General features: G+C 40.6%; 1 protein-coding gene and 1 pseudogene across 3 annotated transcripts in view; both read right to left on the minus strand.

The window, feature by feature from the left end:
* SNTB1 (syntrophin beta 1) overlaps positions 1-27944 on the minus strand; it is a 278639-nt gene that overhangs the window by 90707 nt on the left and 159988 nt on the right. For all 3 annotated transcript variants that reach the window (XR_004261087.1, XM_032252745.1, XM_032252736.1), the window contains one exon: positions 16460-16667. Coding sequence is in view for 2 of the 3 variants with exons in the window: in XM_032252745.1 (XP_032108636.1) it covers positions 16460-16667 (208 nt within the window). In the remaining variant the exon portion in view is untranslated. The remainder of the gene's footprint in view (positions 1-16459; positions 16668-27944) is intronic.
* On the minus strand, positions 19180-20757 carry LOC116533116 (annotated as a pseudogene).

Genomic DNA, 27944 nt, shown 5'->3' on the forward strand with positions numbered 1-27944 from the left:
GAATTGGCCGGGCGCGGTGGCTCACGCTGTAATCCCAGCACTTTGGGAGGCCGAGGTGGGTGGATCATTGAGGTCAGGAGATCAAGACCATCCTGGTCAACATGGTGAAACCCTGTCTCTACTAAAAATACAAAAAAATTAGCTGGGCGTGGTGGCATGCACCTGCAGTCCCAGCTACTTGGGAGGCTGAGGCAGAAGAATTGCTTGAACCTGGGAGGCAGAGGTTGCGGTGAGCCGAGATTGTGCCATTGCACTCCAGCCTGGGCAACAAGAGCAAAACTTCGTCTCAAAAAAAAAAAATGCTGTTGAATTATTTTCCAAAGGAGCTTAGAGCATTGGGCTTCCTCACATATTTTGGATGAAGTGTTTTGTTGGTCAGCCTTGGTTGGCATAACAGCATGTCCAACCTCGTTCCCTGCTCAGAACTCACCCCCAGATTCCTAGCTCTGTGAGACTGGAACTCTCCTTGGAATAGGTACAAGGTGCTCAATTAAGTCAAGAAGGGTGAAAGTGAAAAAGAGAGAAAATGTACATTTGGACTAAGGGGAATGCCCACATGACTGTAAAGTAGATTTTCATATACTGTCTTTGAAGGCGATTCCAAAGAAGAATTCTAAAAATGCAATACAGCAGCATATGAGCAAGGGTACAACTACCCAAGGGCGTTGCTAAGAAAGGCAGTATCACCTGAATATATATATTTAGTGCTCTAGCCACCCAAGATTAATGGCTATTCTTAAACGAGGCCATGCATTTTGTATCTTTAAGCCTTTGCACACACTATTTCTGCAACCTGGAAAGTCTTTCCCTACCTGATTTTTGAGATTCAGTTTAAGAGCTTTCTTTCTTTCTTTTTTTTTTTAATTGTACTTTAGGTTGTGGGGTACATGTGCAGATCATGTAGGATTGTTGCATAGGTACATACATGGCAAGGTGGTTTGCTGCCTCCATCCCCCGTCACCTATATCTGGCATTTCTCCCCATGTTATCCCTCCCCAACCTCCCCACCCCCTGCTGTCCCTCCCCAGCCCCGACAATAGACCCCAGTGTGTGATGCTCCCCTCACTGTGTCCATGTGTTCTCATTGTTCAACACCTGCTTATGAGTGAGAACATGCAGTGTTTGACTTTCTGTTCTTGTGTCAGTTTGCTGAGAATGATGGTTTCCAGATTCATCCATGTCCCTATAAAGGACATGAACTCATCGTTTTTTACGGCTTCATAGTATTCCATGGTGTATATGTGCCACATTTTCCTTGTCCAGTCTATCATTGATGGGCATTTGGGTTGGTTCCAGGTCTTTGCTATTGTGAACAGTGCCACAGTGAACACACGTGCGCATGTGTTTCTTAACTTCCTACGCCAAGTTAGCCGATTCCTTCCTATAAGCCCTCACTGATTTAATACGGAAATAAATTACAGCATGTGCAAGTCTATGTTTGAAATTCTTAGGGTACATGTTTGTCTTCCTCATTTGTTTGTAAGTTCCCTGAGAACATCTTTGTAACTCCAGCCCATGGCCTCGCCTATTTTAAACAATTATCTAAAATGAATTTCCTCATCCCTTACATTCATATTGCCCACTCTCTTTATCAGCACTTACCACAATCTGAATTGTTTGTTTGCTTACAAAGTATCTACCTCTCCTGCTGAAAGTAAGTTCCAGTAGAGCAAGGAACTCATCTCACGTGTCACCATTATAGTCCAAGTACTTTCATTTGCTTGGCATATTGTATGTGCTCAATAGTTACTGAATGGATGAATTATAGGTGCTGAATAGTGTTTATCAAGTGGATAAGCAAATAACTAATCATATCTTTGTTTTTTTAAAAATCACTTGATTATTCATAAGCAAAAAGATGTTCAATCCCTGAAAGATGAGGGATAAATAAAAAATAGATTCTCGTAATAGCTCCATTCTGGTTTCTGGCTGTTGGACACTGGATGGAATTACCTTTCAACCCAGTTATTATTCAAGTTACAGCCCTGAAGCTTGGCATGGAGGAAAAACAATACGGTAAAAGGGCAGAGGGTGGAAAATTTAGAGCCAGAAGTTGGTTTCCACATTTCTGAGGCACATTTGCTCAGAAAAATATCAAGGTCCATAGTGAAGCTTCCAGAAACCTATCTTTTTCAAATGCACCAGGATCACTAGCAATTACGTTTAAGGTTCTTGTTGTTAAAAGTTTAAACAGAAAAATGAGAAAACAATAAAGGTCTCTTGCAGTGAAAATAAATACAGCAATTATGAATACATTATTTTATGCTTTTGTTGAAAATTATTTTTATACTAATTTCAAATTGCCTTTTAAAATCAAGTTTATATAAACTTTAGAAAGGTGTTTTTATAATTTATGATTCATTAAATATGGAGTTACTTCTATAAGATTTATAATTGGGTATTGGTGAAAATTACACGTACACATATACACACACACTATAGATATATACACATATATGTATATATGTGTGTATATAGATACATATGTGTATACATATATGTGTATATATAGACACATATACATATATAAGTATATATATGTGTGTATATATAGAGATATAGGTACATATCACATATGTATATATACACACATATATTTGTATATATGTATATACATATTATATACGTACATATATATGCACATATATGTATATATACACACATATATGTCTGTATATGTGTGTGTACATATATATAGATATAGATATAGATATATATACATGTATATATGTAGATATACATATATACATATATCTACATATATATGTGTATATATATACATATATCTATATCTCTATACACACATATACATATATATTTATCTATATATACATATATATGTGTGTCTGTGTGTGTATATATAGAGAAAGAGATTCCATTTTCAGGGAACTTGGGATTGATTTACATAATTCTGACTTATGACCTCTTTTTCAGACATCAAGTAATATGTTCTTTATTTCAGGACATTGTGAAATTAGCAGCAGGTCATCTATGATCCATTTGAAGTTTTCAAATCTCTCCTCTTTCTGAAGACCATTCAGTCTGATTTTTCCCATCAAGCTTTCCTTGGAAACCCCAAATCACACTGTACATTCTCCCTCCCTAATTCCGTCAGCACTATTAAGTATTGATTTTGATTCTTTATTAAGTTCAGTCTTTACCATTTACAGAAGATCTTTGGCCTTCATAGATTTACAGTTTTTGCTCTCTGTGACCTTGAATGCTGATGACTTGCACTAATTTGCCATTGTGTTAAGGGCCAGTTTTGAAGTGTGGGCTGACACTCAGACCTGGAGGAGCCCGGATAACCCCCTCCCTAGGCATGTCAGCATGGTGCTGCTGCCCTACTCCTGCATGAAGGCATGAAAGACACACACGCCACAGAGGTGCGCTTAGTTTCTTTTTGTAAAATGGCCTAAAAAGCCAAATGACGGTGTTGATGATGGAAGCTCCATGAAGATGACAGTTCTTTGCCGGAAAATAGAAGTTAGGGATAAATTAAAGAATAGAATATTGGATCAGTAGTTCTGAGCCATTTGGTAAGTCAATATTTCAGTTAAAAAAAAAGTTCTGTGCAAATCAATTTTATTGCACTTAGTAGAAGAAAGTGTGTGTATGTGTGTGTGTGTGTGTGCACACATATAGTAGCATTCACAAATTTGGAGATTTCTAGAGGCCTCTTTACAAACTCCACTCTAAAGACACTCCAAAAGTAACTGCTGGCTTTCCAGTAAGACATGCAAGCTAGAGAGCTGACTGCCCTCATCTGCTGGATTAAATTTATTGGATGCTATGTACCAGCCCTGTGCCAACCATTATACAAAAACAAATTTCAATTAAGCTGTATAAATTATCTTTTGCAGTAGGTATTAATGTCTTTTTTTTTTTTTTTTTTTTTTACAGATACAAATACTGAGGATTAAAGATTTTTAAAAAAAAACCTGTCGAAAGTCACTCAACCAGTAAGTAACAAAGTGGGGATTAAAATCCATGTAGGTCTCCATGCAAAACCCCTGCTCATCCTTTTTATATTATAGTGTATTGCAACCTTTACTGCCCTTCCCTGCCTCACACATATTCATTCAATAAGTTCTTATTGCACTTACGTGACCCCAATTTTATTTCTAGGTTCTCCAAATTCACCATAGCAGAAATGTTTGCTGTTTGAATTCAGCAGGTAATATATAGCCAGTTAAATTGTGCAGCAGGCACGCACAACTCCCCCCACCCCCACCACACCAGGGATATTTTTATGTTTTCAGCACCGACACTATTGACTGCAGGTTATCTTATGGTGTGTTGGGAGATCCAGGCACACAAAGTAAATGTTTGCCTGAAACTTTGTAAAATACACAAACATGTCTACTGATGGAATCATCTAGCACATATTTTTCTTCCGGTGCCTCTGATGAGAATCCAATTGGGTTTATATTGATTTTTTCTTCTTCTTCTTTTTTTTTTTTTTTGAAATGGAGCTTCGCTCTTGTTAACCAGGCTGGAGTACAATGGCGCAATCTCGGCTCATGGCAACCTCTACCTCCCGGGTTCAAGTGATTCTCCTGCCTCAGCCTCCCAAGTAGCTGGGATTACAGGCATGTGCCATCACACTTGGCTAATTTTGTGTTTTTAGTAGAGACGGGGTTTCTCTATATTGGTCAGGCTGGTCTTGAACTCCATCTCAGGTGATCCACATGCCTCAGATTCCCAAGTGCTGGGATTACAGGCATGAACCACTGTGCCTGGGCTGCCTTTTTCCTTCTTTTTTTAAATTTTATTTATTTTATTTTTTTGAGACTGAGTCTCACTCTGTCATTCAGGCTGGAGTGCAGTGGCGTGATCTCTGCTCACTGCAACCTCCACCTCCCGAGTTCAAGTGATTCTCCTGCCTCAGTCTCCCGAGTAGCTAGGGTTACAGGCATGTGCTACCACAGCCGGCTAATTTTTGTATTTTTAGTAGAGACGGCATTTCACCATGTTGGCCAGGGTAGTCTCAAACTCCTGACCTCAGGTGATCCGCCCGCCTAGGCCTCTCAAAATTCTGGGATCATAGGCGTGAACCACCATGCCCAGCCATTTTTCCCTCTTTCATGCTCACTAGTGGAGGTGCTACTGAGCAGGAAAGTGACCCTATAGGTGGACAGCTAACTAGGGAAAAGAAGATGCAATAAAGCGTCTAGAAAATCTGCAACTGAGAGGGTGCCAAGATTAGTTCGCAGATTTAGTCGTCTGTTTACATTCAGAGCAGAGAATAAAAGAACAAGTGAGAAATGGGAAGGTGGAGAGGTAGGGAAGGGAGGTCAGAGAGTGCAATGAATGGCATAGCCACATGTTTTGTGAGCCAAAATAAAGTATTAGGTTGGTGCAAAACAAATTGTGTAATTAAAATAATGGCAAAAACCGCAATTACTTTTGCACCAACACAGTAGTTTGACAAACAAGTGTAATAATAGGCATTATGAGTTATATTTCAGACACTTTTCAGAACAGAAGGAGTGTGACGATTCTACGTAGTGCAAGAGAGAGCTTGGCCAATGGGTCACCATGATCAGAAACCAACTATCATTCCATCTTCTTCCTCTTTCTCATGCTCCCCATGGCTTTACTCTTTCATTCTCTTTCTCAATTTTCTAGAGAACTCTTCCGCTTTTTGACTCAGACCAGGTGCCTGGATTTCCCTTCCTCTTCCCCTCTCCCCAGCAAAGCTGCTTTGAACACATAATGTGAATTTTATCTCATTCCCAGAGAAAATGTGTAGCCGTGTCTACTGGCAACAGGGAATCATTTTCTGGCTAATATCACTGGTCCACTGACTCAGGCATTTGACAAACGCAAGTTGACCACTTACTGTTTCCCAGACACTGTCTAGGCACTGGAGCTATAGAACTCAATAAGAAGCAGTCTCTTTTCTCAGCAGGGTTACAAGCTGCAGGCCAACATACCTGGGGAAATATTTTAAGGCCTCTCTCTCTGAATCATTATGATAGAAAAGTGACTAATGTAATTCTGACAGTCCTCCTCGACCTCTCTGGCTCCATAAAGATCTCTGCTTTCACCTTGATGCAGCCCATATGTAGATATGGATGTTTGGAAATCAGATTCTAGAATTATACCTTCACTTATATTTTTATTCCTAATTATAAATAAAATCAATATTTTAAAAACTTCAAACTGACTGACTTGCTAAACCAGAAAATGAATTCAGCTTACAAACCTGAAAACACCAACTTGAGAAAGTTTCGAGATGGAAGATGAAATGTGTTTATTTGCATTGCATAGCAGCCCAGTACTATTAGAAGTAATAAAAAGCCCAAACCAAAAAAAGTAAGGATGCAAAGCAACTCTGAAAACTACATTTGGGAATTTCAAAGCATTAAAAAAAAAAAGTATTCCCTGATGTGAGGGAAAAGAAAGCAAGTCAATGCCAACGTGAGTTATTAGATTTTGAATAATAAAAGCAGACTTCTAGGTGGTGGCTATAACCTTCAACATATCACAGTACTGGCCACTATATTTAGGTCTGTCTCACCTGAAGGTCCCATGTACCTAGAAGAATCCCAGCTGGAATTCCTTCCCTCACGGGAACACACCAGTGATTATAGTAAATATTGTTGGTCTTCTGCCAAAATTCCCTTTGTTAGGCCAGTGCACCTAAGCCTCACCTGATATACATGTTGACTGGTCACAGCTTAACCTTTTCTTTCTCTAGAGAATTGTCCTTGGCTAATGGGAATGGCCTCTCTCTACCTCCATGGGGGCCCATAGCCAATGGCTGCCTTATATGGGTCTGCAAAGACGTGACTCTCTTGGCTTAAAGTGGGAGAGCTCTGTGCTGCCATTCCTTCTTCTGAGCGCTGGTGGGACCAGGGTGAAACTAGATTTCAGATAATGCTACATTTTTTGCTTATCTTCCTCTGCAGCCTAGCCTGCTTCACTCACTTCCTTACAAAAAGAGTCATCTCCTAAGGGCCCCTCATTCAGTAAATCACTCCCCAAGAATCTCCATCTCAGACTCTGTTTCTAAAGAATATGGAGACATTGATCAATGTAAGGCCTCATGATCATTGTAAGGCTTAAAACTTTATGTGTTCCCTTGACATCTTTGAGCCTCACATGGCCCCAAAAGCCTACTGGTGACTTAACCTGTCTGCCTTGACATGGCCACCACCCAGGTAGTTCTCTTATCGGCTGGACCAACTGCACTGCATCTGGTCCTCAACCTAGTGGGTTTTATTTCCCTAACAGTCTGTGAAATTATTCAAAGAAGCCAATCACATCCTCCCCCACTAGGAACCAGGGAATACCTCACCCTCTTATTACTGCAAAATATGTTTCCCAGTGCCTCTACTGTGTCACTCTGCTCCCTACGTGGCCCTGCGTGGCCTGCAGTGTCCTCCTCCCAGGCTGTGAGTATATGTGGCTAATGAACTGCTGCTAGCCTCATTTGTCCAGGGCTGAGTAGTGTGTGTTTAGCCATCTCATCCTGTTTTGGGTGGGGAATATCTCCCTCACCAGTGGGGCAAAGAGGAGGTGACCAGAAAAATCAAAAAATAGAAATCAATAAGAAAATCATTATGTTTTGACCAAAGTCAGGCAGCTTTTCTGGAACACATTTATTTCATAAAGAAAGGTCAATTTGTAATGCCCGGTAAGATTAAAGTAGGTTCAACAGAGTCTGCTAGCCTCAAGCGTTGGTCTGTTTTGTGTTGCTATAACTGAATACCTGGGTAATTTTCTGTTCGTTTGTTTTGTTTTTGTTTTTTTTCTGAGATGGAGTCTCACTCTGTTGCCCATGCTGGAGGGTAGTGGTGCAATCTTGGCTCACTGCAACCTCTGCCACCTTGCAGGTTCAAGTGATTCTCCTGCCTCAGATTCCAGAGTAGCTGGAACTACAAGTGTGCACCACCACACCTGGCTAATTTTTGTATTTTTAGTGGAGATGGGATTTTCCCATGTTGGCTAGGGTGGTCTCAAACTCCTGACCTCAGGTGATCTGCCTGCCTTGGCCTCCCAAAGTGCTGGGATTATAAGCGTGAGCCATTGCACCCAGGTGACTGTGTAATTTATAAAGGAAAGACATGTCATAGTTCTGGAGGCTGGGAAGTCCAAGGATGAGGGGCCTATGCCTGGTAAGGACCTTCCTGCTGTGTCATACCATGGCAGAAGAAGCAAGGGCAAGAGAGTGTGCACACGAGAGAGAATGGAAGGGGGTCAAGCATCTTTTTTATCAGGAACCCAGTCCTGCAACAGCTAACTCACTCCCATGATAATGGCATTAATCCATTCATAAAGACAGAGCCCTCATAACATAGTCATCTCTTAAAGGTCCCATCAGTGCAACTTTGTTGCGCTGGGGACTAAGTTTCTAACACATGAACTTTGGGGACATATTTAAACTATAGCATTCCACACCTTGCCTCCAAAATTCACATCCTCCTCTTATGTAAAATGTATTCATTCCATCCCAGTAGCCCCAGAGCCTTAACTTGGTCCATCACCAACTCAAAAGTCCAAAGTTCAGAGTCTCATCTAAATCAGATATGAGTGAGACTCAAAGTGCAATTCGTCCTGAGGCAAATTCCCTCCAGCTGTGAGTCTGTGCAATCAAAATAAGTTATCTACTTCTGAAATATAACATTAGGACAGGCACAGGATAGACATTCCTATTCCAAAAGGGAGAAATAGGCAAGAAGAAAGGGGTGCCTGGTTCTAATTAAGTCCAAAACACAAAAGGGAAAACAACATTAAGACTTAATGATGGACAATGACCTCCTTTGATTGCATATCTCGAATCCTAGGCACATTGGGGCAGAGGTGGGACCTCCAGTGATTGAGGCAGCCCTGCTGTCTGTGTGTGAACTAAGAGGAAGTGAGCTGAACTCATCCTTTTTCTCAGGAACCCACTTCTGCAATGACTAATTCATTTCTGTGATAATGGCATTAATCGGTTCATGAAGGCAGAGATCTCAAGACCTCATCACCTCTTAAAGGTCCCATCTCTCAATATGGTTGCATGAAGGACTAAGTTTCCAACACATGAACACTGGGACACACGTTCAAGCCATAGCACCATGCGACCAGGCATAGGAGGCTTTCTATCTCAAGTTCTATGGTTCTCTCCAAAGAGATGGAAGCAGGCCCATGTGAAGTTGTATGAATCACCCTACAAGAAATAAAATGTACACGCCCCCCTCTGTCTTACATGGGCAGCTCTGATATTTCCACTTTGGTGAGACAAATTCACTTTACTAAATTCAATTTAGTAAATTCAGAAGACTGTGAAGGCATGCAGAAAAGTGGGCATATTTCATACTGCCTCTGCCTCCCACCCACTCACTCATCTCTGATGTTTCATTTCAGAGAATAGATGATAGAGGCAATCTGAATTAAATTCATACGGCACATTTAGTTTAAACAGTTGTAGCAAAATCCTAATGGGAAGATACCCAAGCTGCTGCCAGATTTTTCTTAGTCTTGCTCCATCTCAGAGGTGATTCACTCAGGAACTTGATAACTCCCCTTTAAGGCAACACAACAGGCCTATTAGCACGTAATTGCATTAACAGCCTGTGTTTCCTACCGTAACCAAAAATAGTCCTGATTTAGGGATGGTGCAAACCAGGGTAGCCTGGACAGTAGTTCTATTTCTATCTCTTATCAGATGGGAGTTCCCTCGGGTCAGAGACTATTTTCTCTCTGGAAGAAGCAGTGAGAAATTCTGACTTAGGTGATTTTCTAGGCAGATGGCGGGACTGATATATTTAGAGGGTCTAAAAATATCATTCTGTTAATTACATTGTCAAGTTCTTGATTACAGTAGCCTGTTTTACTAGGGCCAGGGCTATTTTACATTCACACTGAGATTCTTCTAATGTAGGTGAACAATGTAGCTAGAGAATGAAACCACGTGGTTGGTTCTAGTTACCTGGAATTGGGTGGGATTCGTAAGTTGCTATTGTTGGAACTGAAAATTAATGGTGATCTAACAGATTATATAAGCATATAGACTATAGTATATATACATATATCTATAGAGAGGGAGAGAAAGCAATATATTCATATAGATAAATAGGGAGATTAGATAGGGATAAATAGATACAGGGAGGTAGATTGACCGAGATATCTCTCAGTTCTACCTTTGCACAGTGGTGCCAGGTAATAAAAATGACTGTGAAAGCTGAAACCACACTAAGCAATCTTAATCAGTTGGAAAAATACGGACTGTTACATGACCTTTAACACTTTTGATCAAAATATTAAAAACCGTCTTACTGTCAATTATATATGCACAGGGAAATTTAAAAAAAGGAGTAAATGTTTATTTACTAACCTAATTTAAAACATTAGAAGCATTGAGCATTAAACGGAAGAGCAGTTTGAACAGAGCTTTTGGTCTTCTCTTCATCTACCTTGTGATCCAGAACAAGCATTTTTTTTTTTTTATGCTTTGACAAATTTGTCATCATCTTTTCTAAGTTTGGATCAGCTAGCAACATTTTATCCTTTGCACTTTCAATGATGTGAACCATCTCTGAGAGTTCCTTTAACGTGAAGTTTTCATAAGGGTTACTGCCTCTGGGGCATCTTCATCCTTCATCGCAGCTACAGTCTTCACTTCCAGGTTAGAAGTTTACCTTTCCTAAATTCTCACTGCTGTCTTGAGCAGTATCAGCGTGAACATTCCCAAGGCAGCTATTTCTGCTATAATTCCATTTATATTTGACGTAAATTTCATTTCCAGCATTATCACTTTTTGTACCTTTGCTGTACTGTCATCTTTGTGGGACAACTCCCTGTTTCTAGGACCCATTCTTTTGAAGCGTCATATAGATGTGTCACTGGGAGACAGGGAAGAAACACAGCTATCTCCTTTGCTGTCTGTGCGTGAACCAATTAACAGAGGTGCCATGGCCCATCACCCATAGACTTTGAAAGAAGTGATATGATTGGTCACCAGTCAGGATACACATCTGCTAGTTACATAGTGGGATCTGTGAACCGAAGAGTTAGTAATGAGGTCTGTACTTTATGAAATTACTCAAAGTTAATATGCCTTGTTAGCAGAAATTTGAACCATTTTGTTGAGAGATGGGCATATCTAATTAAATCATGATAACTGAAATTCATGGAAATTGGAAACATGCAAAACAAGGTCACATCTGTGTGTGTGTGTGCGTGCGTGTGTGTGTGTGTGTGTGTGTGTACACACAAATTGCCTTACCCTAATCTGCCCTATCAAATATAATTTCAGTCTCTGTAGGACCTGTTCTTTGAACTTTTTTTTTTTTTTTTTGATCTCGGCTCACCGCAACCTCCGCCTCCTGGGTTCAGGCAATTCTCCTGCCTCAGCCTCCTGAGTAGCTGGGATTACAGGCACGCGCCACCATGCCCAGCTAATTTTTTGTAGTTTTAGTAGAGATGGGGTCTTTGAACTTTTATAGTACAAAACTAGCAAGAAAGAGAAGGGAGGAGGATTACTATGTGGAAGATAAAAGAAGGAACCTAACCAGAGAGGTTCAGTTGATCGACGTAGTCAAGAATGGAAGAGAAGGAGAGAGGAGAGAATCTCTTCATCTTGGTTTTCTTCTTTTAGAGTCACGTGAAGAATGGAAACAGTTGAAGATACAGGATGGTTACGGGAAGGATAGAGGAGAAGATCCTGGTAAGTGTCGCCCTGCCTAGGTATACAGATTTCCCTCATTTTCATAATCTTAAAGGTTGAGTTATCTTGGTGTATCTCTTAGCTCTGAAACTGTGCTATTGGTCTGTGATACTGCTCTAGATGGGATTTTTTGAGGCATTACTTATAAGGACAGTTGTTTCCTGAGCCCCTTTATTAGCTCAGTTTACTGGAAAGTGCTGGACTTTGGAGTTAGAAAGAGAAGCTCAAATTCTAAATCTACCACATACTAGAGGAGGGATCTTAGAAAAGTTACTCAAACACTACAAATTTAACTCATTGGATTGAGATTATTTGAAGCACATTGCCCATAATAAATAATTACTATCTTCCTTTTCTTCAGTAACACCATGGGGAGGCACAACTATGTAAATGTTCCCATTTGAAAAACTACGAAATGGGGATGAGTAAAGCTGATGCCTGAACTTGCATCTCAGAGCCCCCAACTGGGCTTTTTGTTTTGCCGTGTTGTGTTTTTGCATATTTAATCTAACAAGAAATAGTTTGCAAACTGAGATAACAAGGGAAAGCAAAGGCAACGCCTGATGAACTGAACACAAAATATAACTCAACAATTCTGCTGTGTCTCTGTTTATTATTGTTTCTCTAGGTGGGAAGAGAGTCAGAACTTAACATGTTTTTCTCTTATCTGAAATATAATGATAAGTAGAAATATTAGATGAACTAAGAAACAAAAATTGGGAAAAACGGGTTTGGGACATGATGCATTTTACAATTCACATTTATGCATTCTCTTGGGCCAGAGAGGGCTTGCAAGGTGTTAAAAGATTTGATGCTGGCTGGGCATGCTGGCTGATACCTGCAATCCCAGAACTTTGGGAGGGTGAGGCAGGTGGATCGCCTGAGGTCAGGAGTTCAAGACCAGCCTGGCCAACATAGCGAAACCCCAACTCTGCTAAAAATACAAACATTAGCTGGGTATGGTGGCATCCACCTATAATTCCAGCTACTGGGGAGGCTGGGGTATGAGAATCACTTGAACCCAGAGGCAGAGGTTTCAGTGAGCCGAGATTACGCCACTTCACTCCAGTCTGGGAGACAGAGCGAGACTCCATCTCAAAAAAAAAAAAAAAAAAAAGATTTAAGGCCAGTATGGTTATGGGAAAGACTTTACATTGATGTGCATGACACATCTACAGGTGACAGTGCTACCATAATTCGTAGCCAGGTGCAGTGGCACACACCTGTAGTCCCAGCTACTTGGGAGGCTGAGGCAGGAGTTCCAGCCTGGGCAACAATGTGAGACCCGATTTAAAAAAAAAAACAAAAAACAAAAACGACTTCCATAGTCAAGTGCTAGTCAAGGTGTCAGGTCCACTCGTCACTTTTCTCCAGGATGAACTCTTACCTCACTTTAGTCCAGTCACTGTTCTTCCCCGCAAGTCCCCCCAAAGCTGTACTAACACAGGCCTTCCTTATTTCTCCTCTCTTGGAGTGCTGGGAATTTTCTTCATCTACTCAAATCCCTGTCATTTCTTAGAAGCCTTTCTTCAAGTCTCCTGACTATCTTATGAGGAAAAATAATGTTAATATTAAATTTTCCTCCTGTATAGTGGTGAGGAGGTTTTAGGATTTGCACTAAACAGAATTTTTAAAAGGAAGTTCTTGTTTCATATTATTTGAGTTCATATAAATGCCACTTCTAAAAACTTGAAATTAAATATAATCTGTACAACCTTGTCACAGAATGACTGTGATAAATTTACAAAAATTACAAAATATAACAATATAGGCAAAGACAAAGAACATAAATTTAAGGTAAATTACAGCTGGATATATATAGGATCACATTTTATGTCTTTACAAATACCAAGTGAATTCACTGATATTTGTGATAATATAAGAAAGGCATCGTATTAAGGATTTGCCATTCATTGTAACGTTTTCCTAAAAACCATTCATATATCTCCACACCAGGATTCAGTATTAAATATTTATTCAAAAAAATCTAGTTTGGATTTGTTTCCTTGAACTGGATCTATGGTAATCTTCTGAGATGCATGAAAATGAAGGCAATAAAAGACATTCTTGCTTTTCATAATTATCCATGATCAGTCGTTATTGCTCTTACGAATACTCTGCATAATACTCTTAAGGAGACCTCTGGAATGATTATCTGAAGTTACATCATAAGAACAATCGTGCTAAAAACAGGAAGAGCTTTATGTGCACATTTATTACTGTTCTATGAGAATGTCTAATAATATGTTTGCTAATCATTTGGGACAGGCAAAAGGCATGAGACAATTTATAGGTGAGAAAGAGTTGCTTTTGGATGATTTTTAATTTCATGAATAATGGTAATGATTTTCAACATAGCTTGTGTTTAAAGAGATGAGAGAAAAGTACCTCCAAGAATTGAGACCATCAACTTGGAAGGTGCAGGGCTGTATGTGTTGGCCAGCTTCCCTTTCCCCCTTCAGACCCAGCCTCTACCTTTCCCATCCTTCTCTGTATCCTGGAAGACTCACCTTAAGAGCACATCCATGGGGCTTCTCGCCTCTGGCTTCCAGCCAGCTTTAGCCCATGGAAGACACCAGCAGGGTGTCAGCGGGCAGGGGTTGGCAGGAGATGCATTTTTTTTCCAAAGACCACAGCTGGTAGTGGGTGGCACTTTTCCATAGCTGCAAGCCTCCCTAGTTTCAGGTAACTGTTGCTTCTCCTTGCCCTTTCTGGTCAAGGAGTGGTAGTGGGCCCTTACTACTGTTGGCCCCAGAGTTTTTCTCTATCTCTTACTGGTTTCCCAAACCTTGGCTATACCTTTTAAATTATTCCTGTATTAAATCCTTTCCAATGATCCCTTTTGACCTTTCCCTCCATCTCCTGCCAGGGTCCTGAAATATGTGGTAACCTCCAAGTCCACTCAGAACCTTAACCAAGTGAGAGCATTTTTCATCACAATCAGCTCCTTTCCTTGTTGTTCTGCAATAACTGTTGGTTGCTTTTTCTTCCCTGGTATCCATTCATTCTTTTTCTTTCACAGCACCTGATTTTTTTCCATTAGAGAACTGTCGCCCCTAATCTTCACTGCAAATGACTTAGGTGAGGCTGATTTCAGCACTATGGCTAAACAAGTTATCCAAGTCAACCCTATTAGACTTATAATCTCAGGACTTTTGTTGGAACAATTTTGAGGCAGAGAGGCCTTTCTTCACTGAGATAATCAGGTGCCAGAAAAATGTAAGCCTGGAATGGTCAGACCAACTAGAGGGGAAGCCTGGTAATAAACTAATGAAGTGAACAGGGGAAGAAAGAGATGGACAGGCAGACCTAGTACATTATTTAAGTCCCTGGATACCACCATGCCTGAAGCTTATCTTTGGACATTGCAGTTATCAGAACCCAGGTAAGCTCATTTTGCTCAAGCTAAGTTGAGTTGAGCTTTCCATCACTTGTAATTGAAAGATCGTTGACTATTAAGCCTTTTCCTAATAAGAACACATGCATTTGGAAGAGAGTAAAAAGTGGGGAATGATAGAGATGTGACTTTCAAAATTATATCAACCATCCAGATTTATGATTTGTTTTCATCAAGAATACGTAACCTTAATGCATAAACTCATGAAAGGCTATGGGTGGTTTGTATTTATTATGATTCTGGATGTTCCCACCACCTGCATTGTCTCTTTGGTTCTTTGAAATCTCTGAGTGATAGGTCAGTACCAAGCCAAACAACCCATTTGGCGTTAAATTTTTAGGCTGAGACCCATGCATGATCTGCTGCAAACAAAGAACAATGGTGGAAAACAGCCTAATGGTGTGTTCAAGTATTTATTTAGGTGCCATTTGACTGGGCCTTCTCACATGACAGGGTTCTTTGGCAGGAAAGCTGTTACTGTGACGTTCACTATTCCCATTTACTGTCTATTAGCAAATGAGTCACTGGGAGGTCAGATTATCCCCAAAGTCGAGCGTTCCTGAGCACTCAAGATCAAGTTCAAGGGACAGCAATCATGTGGAAGGACAATGGCAAAGCCTCCATCCTTTGAAATAGAGAGAAAGACTAACTCCCAAGAGATGGTCACAAAGTGAGTTTTACTATCTCCAACATATCATTTAACTTGGGAAAAGAAATCAGGAACCATGTTAATATGACCCAACGTCTCCTCCACAGCAGCTGTCCTCCCTGAGACAGAGGCAAAGTCTTTATCTATCTTTTCACTCCCTTCCCCGCTCCGGCCTAGCACTGTGCCTCACAAAAGTAGGTGTCCTTTAATGATGACATTAAAGAGCAGCTGGCTTAAGAGCATAAATAAAATATAAGGTGATATAAGGAAAGAGTCAGCACATAATAATTGCTCAAGTAATCCTTGCCGTTATTTGTAAATGTATAATTGACTCTTGAAAGTGTCTGTGTTATTAACAAACAGGCCCATCAAAAACCCACATAAACCCTTTTTAAGCAATAATTTTGACTACCTTGACTCCCAAAGCAATAGCTCTGTTATGGGTTTGTGTTATTTTCCCTTCCCTTCATACCCAGATGTTAAAATCAAGCTATTCATCAACTCACTCATCCATCCAGTCAGCAACCTGGACCTTGTGCAATTTGCCACATATTTGACTAACTGAAGGTAATAAAAGTTGATTAAGACAAAACCGCCATATAATGTCAAGGCCTGTAGCCTGCTGGAGAGGGATGAGAAATCCACACAGACTGAATGAGAGCAGCAGCCTTTGGAATGAGATAACTTCAGTGGTTACGAGCACTGGGGGAGTCTTGGGGAGGACGACTATTACAGAGGAAGGTATTTTCCTTACCTTTTCTGCAAGCCAGCCAAGATGCCTTATCTCTCGGCTCCCAGCAATGCCTGTTTTCCCCAGCTGCTCTCTGACCTCAGCAATCACTCGGGTCAGCAGGTCATTAACGTTGGAATGGATGGCACTGAACCATGCCTGAGCGGTGGCTGAGTCCTTGCTCCTTAGGATCACCGTGTGCTTAGCATCTGGAGAGTGGATTTCAAGCTGCCTAGAGGAGCAGAGAGAGAAGGGTTAGAAAGTTTCCTGGCAGGTCCGGCTTCCTCAAGACCTGGGTCACAAAGGTGAATTAATTCTTTACTGCCACTTTTAGACATTGTCAGTTTCTCATGGTATGCCTTAATGGTCCTGCCATCCATTCATTCACTCATTAATTCATCTGTGCAGATTTACTGGGTGCCCAGGTACTGGTCTACATAGTGGGAGCACAGTTGTGCAACCACCAAATCACCTAAATTAAGGTTATCTGATTTTCTTGTTATTCAGCTGATTTGCTGATTAGTAGTATCATATCAAGACTTCCAAACTGTGAGCTGATACTAATTTGCTTTACTTCTTAATTCACAGAAGATTTTAATAATATACTCACATCCTTGCTGCTGCTGGCAGGAAATAGATTGAAATATATCTAGCCACATGCTTAATCCTGCTGCTCAGTGTTAATCAATTGAGACTATTTTAGAATTGAAGATGACCAAACTTCGTATCTTTTAGGAATTTTGTCTGTAGCACATTTAGCTTCCACTTAATTCTCAGACCCATGGTGTAAAGGTGTGAATCAGCCTAGGAAGGGGTAACAGTGGGGAGAGAGATGCACTTAAAGTATTATATTTGAAGTCCAGGCCAGGCGTGGTGGCTCTCGCCTGTAATTCCAGTACTTTGGGAAGCCGAGGCAGGTGGATCACCTGAGATCAGGAGTTCAAGACCAGCTTGGCCAACATGGTGAAACCCTTTCTCTACAAAAATACAGAAATTAGCCAGGCATGATGGCGGGTGCCTGTCATCCCAGTTACTCAGGGGGCTGAGGCAGAAGAATCACTTGAACCCAGGAGGAAGAGGTTGCAGTGAGCCAAGATCAAGCCATTGCACTCCGACCTGGATGACAGAGTCAGACTTGTTCTAAAATAAAATAAAATAAAATAGTCCAATACCAAAGCTTATGCCAGAACTCAAATTGGATTACTGGAGAAGCAGAGCAAGAGATCTGCATACTGTAATTGTGGTAAGAGAAGGAAATTATCAACAGATACTTTATGTCATTAACTTTTTATTTTGAAGTAATTGTAGATTAGCATGGAGTTGCACAAATAGTAAAAGAAGTCTGGGATGGCCTTTACCAGTTTCCCCTAGTGGTTATATTTTACCTGCTATAATACAGTATCAAAACCAGGAAACTGACATTGGTACAATGTGCATGTATATCCTATGCCATTTTTTTCATGTGTAGATTTCTGTAAACCCCACTGCAATCACAATGCCAAACTACTCCATCACTACAAAGCAGAGATCTTTAATCTCCCCCACAACTACCCTTTCCTTGTCATCTGTCCCCCATCCCCACCACTATCCCAAATCCCTAGGCAACAACTAACCTGTTCTTGTAACTATAATTTTTAGACAGATACTTCTTAATTGCACAGAAAAAAAAGCATTATTCACTCATGTATATATGCAATAAATATCATTTACTCATTCATGTTTACATTAGAAAGATACAGGGATTGGGAAATTCAAAGCTGAATAGAATTATCCATTTATTAACTTCCTTTCATCCCTTAATAATCAGGCTATTATTCACTGAGAGTTTACTATGTGCCAGGCAAAATTTTAAATCATTTTATATTACAATATACAATGTTTCTATCAGCCCCATGATTGACATTATTAACTCTCCTTAACAGAAGAAAAAATTGAAGTTTGAAGATAGAGAGGAAGAAGCCATTTACCCACGGCCACACTGTTTGTGATAATGGGATTCAAGCCTATGTTAAATGGGCTCGAAAGCCTATGAATTAAAAAACTATACCACAATGTCTCTCCTTGAGATTGGACAATGTCCTATGGGCGGCACTCACTGTCTTCTGCAGTGATGTGAAGTCTAGTACTCACTGTCAACAACTATGCCCAATAGTGTCCCACCTAGCTCCTGGGTTTCAAAGTAACAATTTTGCAGATGGCCTAGGTTAGAAGACCCAATGCAACTTGGTCTCATTAACATTTGAAACTAACATTTTGCAGTGAGTAGACCTTTTCACCACAAGCCTAAGTTGTAGAAGAGGAATGATTTGGAAATTTGGATGTCACTAGGGGAACTTTGGCAATAATTAGCTTTGTAAGGAATTTGCAAAGCCAGTCTCTCCAACAAGATGCCAAAACTTGTATGTGATGGAACAGGGAATTCTTTAGGTGACAACTGTCCTCACACAGAAGAAAAAAAATCTCACGCCTCTTAGGCACTTTTCAAAAAAATGGGAAATAAATCTAGGGAGAGTTTTCATTCTCTTCCTAAGTTTTAACTCTTCAATAAAGTTGCATAGCAGAATACAAAGCAGCATTCTCAAGAGCATTGAGAGCTCAGCTTCTTTCTCTTTTATTTCTTTAAAACTTTATTTTAGTTGAGAATGATGGTTATTAGCTGGCTTTTCAGGTTACATTCTACCAATATTCATTATTCTAGGAATTTAAAACATGCAAATACTTCATTTACAATATTTTCTTTTGAAGGCCTTTTTAAAAATTTTGACAAGGGTAACTTTATTAAAGCAAAGAACTGAAGATAATGTTAAGGGACTCTACCTCCACCATCTTTCCTAACATATCTTCCTTGAGAAATTGTGCAAGGTTAAGTTTGCTTTTTTCCAGTGCTGCTGCTTTGGCTCGCCTTGGTAGCCGCATCTTCATTTCTGATTCTGGCTCTGGAACTCTATGGTTACTTTTAGAGTCAACCTCAGCAAACTGAAGTCTCCTCTTCATCCTAGCTGAAGCTGACACTTTTCTTTGTCCCCTATTAGTCTTTTGCTAAGTAGACTTTGATGGCTGGGTTTCTTTTACATCCCAAAGAAGGGTCATATATGCTTCCTTCTTCTTTTCATCTTCATTTTGAAAAATATGCCAATTAAGTTGGCATCCTGTGCTGCTTCAGGTTGGCCACCAAATTCTTTATTTCCTTTTTTCTCACCGAATCTTGATTTTCTCCAAAGCTTTCAGACATGTCCTATCCTTTACTTGCTCCAGAATCCCATTCAATAGAAGCAAATCTTTTGCAAGTTGGCTATTGAGTTCTAAAGAACTCAAGGCTTTTATATAGACCCAAATTTCTGGTGAGCATGGACTTGTTAAGATCTCACTGCAAATTTTTATAGCCAAACTGTCATGTACTGTTAAGGCCTGTTAATCTTAGGAATTCTTGGCCTGAGGATTTACTCTGCTTGGTCTTGTCAAATCTGTAAGTAACTCAATAACGTTTGTGATATCAATTTCAGCTAAAGAAGGTGCAGGAGCACTGGCCAGTATGTGCAGACTTGGAAGAGAAACCTCTTCAAAGCATTCCTGATTAATCCTGCTTACATAAGAAAACCTGGGGGAGATCACACATAGGCAATGTTGAAGTCGAACATCCTTTTCAGTCACAGGACTGTACCATCACGAAATAAGATAGGAAAGAATCCTGCTGCTGACCAAAAGCCCAGAAAACATCAGCTTGGCTAGTTCTTCTGTAGCACCTGTCCTAAGTTCAGAAACCTCACTATCTTAAGAAACTAGAAAGGAGTTTCAGAATATTCTTCACTGTAAGGGCCTCTTCAACTTCTTACGGCTCTTGCTCAACATCACTGTTTATCTCTGCACGTTCACATTGAAAGGCTTTGATTTTTGTATGTTTAAGTGGTTCAACCCCAAACATTATCAGCTGGTCAAAGATTGCCTTTAAAACACTTATTTTTATTGTGACATCATCAATTTGCAAAACCTTCAATAATAACACAAAGTGTTACTTTCAAAATCCTGACTCTGTAATCTGTGGCTCCCAAGCATAAAACAGCCAGATTTCTTACTATAGGGTAAACACTTATTATTTTAGGAAGAATAAAAAATTCAATGATCACATTAATGGCTGCGCTTATGCCTGTTGAAATGGACATCTGCTTCAACAGTTCACAGTGTAAGATAAGACGTTCTGTAATGTTTCTGTGTCATTCTCTTGTGGGCTTCTTTAATTTCACATAGCTCTTTCTCTTTCAAAAGGTTTCTTTTTCCTGGGCGTGGTGGCTCATGCCTGTAAACCCAGCATTTTGGGAGGCCGAGGTGGGTGGATCATGAGGCCAGGAGTTTGAGACCAGCCTGGCCAATATGGTGAAACCCTGTCTCTACTAAAAATACAAAAATTAGGTGGGTGTGGTGGTGCGCGCGCCTGTAGTCACAGCTACTTGGGAGGCTGAGGTAGAAGAATTCCTTGAACCTGGGAGGTGGAGGTTGCAGTGAGCCAAGATGGCGCCACTGCACTCCAGCCCTGGCTACAGAATGAAACTCTTGTCTGCAAAAAAAAAAAAAAAAAAGGGGGGTTTTTTTCGGCATAATCTAATGCGTTTTTTTCCTCTTTTAATTTTGATGTCCAATTAAAATCCTGTAAGGTAATAATATAATAACATTATATTATTAGGTAATATTTTCCAAAGCTTCTTTGGCTTCAATATGCTTAACTTTTATTTGAGTCATCTTGAGTCCTTCCTTTCTTGCATCAGCTGGGTCATCATTAACACCAATGGTAACAATGGGTGCCCCAATCTCTGAGATAATTTCTGTAATAAGTTGTGTGCTCTTATTATCATCTATCATAATGTGGAGCAGTCCTTCAACAATAACAAAAAACCCCCAGGGATATTGGGGTTGTGGGTAGAGTAAGAATCTCCTATAAAACAACCAGCAGTTTTTTCTTCCTCCTTCTTCATTTATATCCAAAGACCTAATAAGAATCAATTGTCAATCAAAAAAAAATCTCATGACTTTTAGGCTCTTTTCAAAGAAATGGGTAATAAGTCTGGGGTGAGGTTTCATTGTCTCCCAAAGTTCTCACTGTTCAGTAAAGTTGCATAGCAGAACACAAACTAGGATTCTCAAAAGCATTAATGAGAGCTCGGTTTGCTTTTCTTTCCTTTCTTTAAAACTTTATTTTATTTTTAATCGACAATGGTGGTTATCAACTGGCTTTTCAAGTTATTCTATCAATATCTATCATTCTACAAATTTAAAGCATGTCAAATACACCATTTACAGTATTTTCTTTTGAAAACTAGTATTTGGCCAGGCGCGGTGGCTCACGCCTGTAATCCCAGCACTTTGGGAGGCCGAGGCCGGTGGATCACGAGGTAAAGAGATCGAGACCATCCTGGTCAACATGGTGAAACCCCGTCTCTACTAAAACTACAAAACATTAGCTGGGCATGGTGGCGTGTGCCTGTAGTCCCAGCTACTCAGGAGGCTGAGGCAGGAGAATTGCCTGAACCCAGGAGGTGGAGGTTGTGGTGAGCTGAGATCGCGCCATTGCACTCCAGCCTGGGTAACAAGAGCGAAACTCCATCTCAAAAAAAAAAAAAAAAAAAAAAAAAAAAGGAAAACTAGTATTTGGTTTCAAAGAAACGACATCTTGGGAAACTGCCACTCCACAGGTATCACACACACAAAAGTGATGCTGGCAAAAATGAAAGACAGAAAAAAGAGCAGTTCCTTTGCTGGGTTGCCAGCATGGCCCTAGGCTAAAGCAGACTTGCAGACAGAGGTACAGGCTAGTGATGCGGAGGCCCATTTCTTCCAGGTTTTGACAGCACTTATCATTATTAATTTTTAAGTAAACTTTTAAAGTATAACATACAGACTGAGAAGTGCACAAACTGTAGGGCCCACCTCAGCTGTATTCTTGCAAAGAGAATATATTCGTGTCATCATCACTCAGATCAAGAAACAGAATATTACAGTCATCCCGGAAGTCCCTTTTGTATACCCTTTCCAGTTCCTGTCCTCCAATATAATCACTATTCGAATTTCTGACACTATGGATTCTTTTGCCTCAGGCACAGATGGATGAGTTTTTGTTTGCTCTCATTTGGTGTTGTTACCTGAAGTGTAGGGAGGTTCTAGGACAATTGCTGAGGCAAAGTTGAAGTACCAGGTCCCATATTTTTGGCAGTGGTTCTCAAGGTGTGGCCACAGACCAGCAGCATTTGCATCACCTGAGAACTAATTAGAAATGCAAATTATAGGTTCCCATCTCAGGCCTACTTCATTAGGGACTCTGGGGGTGGGGCCCAGCAATCATCCTCCAGGAAAATCTGACTCCAGTTAAGTTTGAGGAGGGCCGCGCCATAGGTTCATTTAAAAAAAGGACTGAGCTTGGTTGTGTGCCAGCTTCCCAATGGCTGAGAGGGACATGCAACAGTCAATTGAACTTCCCCCATCAATTTTCAGAGAAAGAACACAAAAGACACAGAGCAGAGAGGCCTGTTGCTTTTTATCATCAAAAAGAACAGCAAGGTTCTCAACCAAAAGTATCCTTCAGCTATCCTTTAATAGGCTTCTTTTTAAAAATCATTCAGTTAAATATAAATAGTTGGACCCCATCTCAGTCCTGGTGAGTAAAAATCTCCAGGGATTGAAGCCTGGAAATATGCTTTAAATGTGCCACAAATTATATAGATTAAAGACCACCGCAGGCCTCTCTCAGGCCAAGCTGGAGCCCCCTAAGGGGCTACGCTGTTGGTAGTTGTCCTCAGAAGGGCAATACAACAGATGGCTTGGGAAGAGCATGTTAGTTATGGACTACTGACTCACAAATTCCCTCCTCCAATTGAAATTTGGCTTAAAATTCCAGGCCAGGCACAGTGACTCATGCCTGTGATCCCAGCACTTTGGGAGGCTTAAGTGGGAGGATTACTTGAGCTCAGGGGTTTAAGGCCAGCCTGGGCAAGGAGGGAGGCCCCATCTCTATGAAAAGTTTAGAAATTAGTCAGGCATGGTGGTGCACATCTGTTGTCCCAGCTATGCAGGAGGGTGAGGTGGGAGGACTGCCTGAGGCCAGGAGGTCAAGGCTGCAGTAAAAGCCATGATTGTACTACTGCACTGTAGCCTGGGTGACAGAGCCAGACCCTGTCTGAAAAACAAAAACAAAGTTCCAAACATCTGTTATCTCACAGTGTCTGTAGGTCAGGAGTTTGGGAATGGCTCAGCTGAGTGGTTCTGGCTCAGGAATTTGCGGTCGGGATGCTAACAGGGGCTGCAGGCATTTATTTGAAGACTTGACTGGGTTTGAGGATCCACTTCTAAGATGGGTCCCTCTTATGGCCATTGGCCAGAAGCCTCCATTCTTTGCCATGCGAGCTTTTCCAGAGGCTGCTTGAGTGTCCTCCTGACGTGGCAGCTAATTTCCTCCAAAGGAAAAAAGGAACTGCTATGCCTTTTGTGACCTGGTCTTCAAAGGCACGCATCCTGTTTGTTGTTGATGTTGTTTGTTTTTAAAATTTCAATAGTTTTGGGGGAACAGGTGATTTTTGGTTACATGGGTTTTTTAGTGGTGGTTTCTGAGATTTTGGTGTACCTGTCATCCAAGTACCGTACACTGTACCCAATGTGCAGTCTTTTATCCTTCACCCTGCTCTGACCCTTCCTCCTGAGTCCCCAGAGTCCATTTATAAGTAAGAACATATGATATTTGGTTTTCCACTCCTGAGTTACTTCAGTTAGAATAATAGTTTCCATCTCCAACCAGGCGGCTGTAAATGACATTATTTTGTTCCTTTTTTATGACTGAGTAGTATTCCGTGGTGTATGCATACCACGTTTTCTGTATCCACTCATTGGTTGATGGGGATTTAGGTTGGTTCCATATTTTTGCTATTGTGAATTGTGCTGCTATAAACATGTATGTGCAAGTGTCGTTTGCATATAATGACTTCTTTTCCTCTGGGTAGATACCCAGTGGTGGGATTGCTGGATCAAATGGTAGTTCTACTTTTGGTTCTTTAAGGAACCTCCATCCTGTTTTCTATAGAGGTTTTACTAGTTTACATTCCCACCAGCAGACACACCATGAGTTTTGGTTGATTTTTGTTGCTGTTGTTAGAAGTGAGTCACGGCTGGGCATGGTGGCTCACGCCTGTAATCCCAGGACTTTGGGAGGCTAAGTCGGTGGATCACGGGGTCAGGAGATTGAGACCATCCTGGCCAACATGGTGAAACCCCATCTCTACTAAAATACAAAAAAAATTAGCTGGGCACAGTGGCAGGCACCTGTAGTCCCAGCTACTCGGGAGGCTGAGACAAGAGAATCGCCTGAACCCAGGAGGCAGAGGTTGCAGTGAGCCAAGATTGTGCCACTGTACTCCAGCCTGGCGACAAAGCGAGACTCTGTCTCCAAAAAAAAAAAAAAGAAAGAAGTGAATCACTAAGTCTAATACACATTCCAGAAAATGAGAACTAGGCTCCATTAGGACAGAAGGAAGAGTACCAAGGCATTTGCACATGTATCTGTATCTTAAAACCACCACAGAGAAGCTTTCAGATGAAGCAAAGTCCTGCAAAGAGCCTGTTTGCAAATGTAGAGGGAGAGTTTTTGGAGCTGTGAACCAGTAGCCTATGAAGATCTTGCAGATCCATACAAAGTGAGAAATCATCGGTTTTGACTAAGCTTTGGCTCTGGATTACACTATGAGACATATGGTAGACCTAGGAGTCAATGACAACAGGAGAGATGAGAATGAGCCTCCCATTGACAACACACGAGAGCAGCATGAAACCACCAAGTATGATGGTGGGCTAAGAACTGTCGGGCTGATCTGACAAAAGTTTGGCAGGGGAAAAAGTGTCAATTATCTGTGCAGTGAATAATTAAAAGAATTCAGCAACCTACATTCCTCTTTCCTTCCTCATCCCCAACAAAACCCAAAGGGAGAAAAGAAAGGGCTAAAAACTCCCTCTTTTAATATCAATGAGCGCTACTATCTAAGGCAAACAATAGGTACTTGGTATCCCTGAAGTTCTTCAAATCCTGGGAAACAACTCAAGATTCTCAACAAGGTCATGGGGTGATTTTATACCATATATTTCCATTACCTAGCATAAACTGAACTTCAAATATGCATATTTTGACCTAATTTGTTATTTGATCTCATTTTACCAAAATGTGATCCAGTGTAATACATATTATACCAGAATAGAAAGTGATGGAGGTAAAGAAATTCCATTCCTGACTGGCTGTGCAATAGTTCTTTCAGCAGCCCATATTCTCACCAATGTAAAAGACGCATGCTGGAATGCACGTGGATTTTGGATTCAGATTGGCTTTATGACTTACTGGCTGTGAAGCATTAGGCAAGTTACTTAAATTCTCTAAGCGTCAATTTCTTTATCTGTAGAATGCCTCAATATACTTGTCTATCGAGATTATTGAAAAGATTAAATGAAATAACATGCATGTGATGTCACAGTGCCATGCCCATCTTGATCAGTATTTCCAGTTTACAATGAATAGTCTTTCCAAATTTGTGTACAGTAAAATTGTATTGGTCCAATGAAGCATGGAGAGTCCTCCAGGGCAGGTGGGCTATTGTCCAACTCCTTTCCAGAGTACTGGGACTTGAAGAAAAATGCAAGCCCCAGGAAAAACTAAAAGGTTATACAAAGCCTCTTTCTACCATCCTGGAATGGAAAAAAAAATAACTTTAGGGAAAGATGCATGAGTCTTTTGAAAGATACTGAAAGATTTGGGGCAAACCTGATAACATGTCACCCCTTAACCTATCTACCTCTTTGTTCTAAAAACAAAAAACCGCACAAGTTAATGAGAGTTGTGGCCATAACTAGAGCTAAAATTAGCTGTTTAGTCTCTTTGCTTTTTCATAGCCTGAGCTAATCAGTGACTGTGGGGTGAAAAGAGATTGGAAATAGTTTCATTTTTCAGTAGGTTTTTTGCCGACAACACACCTCAAAAGAACCATTTTGTAGGGCCAAATGTTTAGTATTATGTGTTCTTTTAAAAAGGTAGTTTCAACTCCAATAATTACATAATCAACATATGGAAGGTGATAAAATGAAGAAATGCAGTAAGAAGAGGGTAGGGAGAAGGAGAGAAAAAGGAACACAGGAAAAACTCAAGAGCGAAAACTAAGTGGTGTGTGAAAATGTCATTGTGCCTGGGTGGTTGAAGTCATTAAAGTCAGAGAGCCAAAAATACCTAACAGTGGAGCGAAGAAAAGCGCCGGACAGAACAGTGAGAATAACATATCACTGATGTAAAAACAACCCATGTGATGCTTGTAAATGTGGAAACTATCCCTGGAGGGGAATAGAGATGGGTTCAATTAGGAGAGAAACTGAGTGACAAGAGGGCAAGATTGGAAGGGAGATTTTTACTGTATAACTTCATACTTTTAAATTTTGTGCCATGTGACTGTATTGTGTATTCAATGCATTTAAACAGAAGAGGAGAAGGAAGGGCCATAGGATAGATCTGTTGGTTAAAACCATCTTGTCTCAGGTCCAAGCTGTCATTTATAAACTATCCTTCTTATGGCTATCTGTTGTTTGTCTGCCATTTCCATACCATGCTTTTCTGGTAACAGGCTTTATCCTCATTCTCATTCTATGTGGTCTGGGGGATTTGATGGCTTGTTGGTTACAGGTGTGAACCAGTTCAGACCAAAGAGATCCAGGCCCAGGGTTTCTGCTGGAATAATTGTTAAGGAGACTTCCCAACCCCCATTGTAAATCCTGAGGGGTTGGATGCAATCATGGATCTGTGATGACCATCGAGAGGGGAGGACCTGCCTGCCAGTGAAGCCAGCACAGAGGAAAGCAGAGCCGAGACACAGGGATCTGGATCCAGTCTACCTGACACGCTCTATCCTTCAACTTTTCTTCTATCTTCCTTTTTTTTTTTTTATCTTAAGCCCGTTCAAGTTGAGCTACTTCAAAATACAACTAAAAGTCCTGAATCATACACTGACCTCAAATAGGTCTTTTCATTTCTATGAGCCTCGAGTTTCCTCATCCCTATAAAATTGAGATGGCGGTGGTAACGATCAAAAGTGGTGATGGTGTTGGTAACGAAGGTGATAGCATTCCGAGGGTTACTAGAGGATCAGATGAGATAATAATTATGAAAGTGCTTTGTGACCTGATGTTAGGTAGTTGTCACTTATGGTATTAGCATTTTAAGACTTCCTGTTGACTCAGGAAACTGGGGAAAAAAAACTATATCAGTGAACATAATGTTTTCATATTATCTATACCTATGGACACATAAAAACAAGTTAGGTCTCTCTTAGAAATTCCATTAGCAAAGAGTCAAGGCATGCATATTGAAACAGAAAATCCCAGTAAATCTCTTGGGTTACAAAACAGAGTAAGAAATATGCAGTGCTGTCACAGCCAATTAGCAAGTGTTCCAGAACACTCATGAGGTGTCTGGTGTGAGTTACGTCCGTAGAGGCACCTGGCATGA

This window comes from Sapajus apella, unplaced genomic scaffold, assembly GCF_009761245.1.
Source record: "Sapajus apella isolate SASKATOON/1434 unplaced genomic scaffold, GSC_monkey_1.0 scaffold3, whole genome shotgun sequence".
NCBI classification, from domain to species: Eukaryota; Metazoa; Chordata; class Mammalia; order Primates; family Cebidae; genus Sapajus; species Sapajus apella.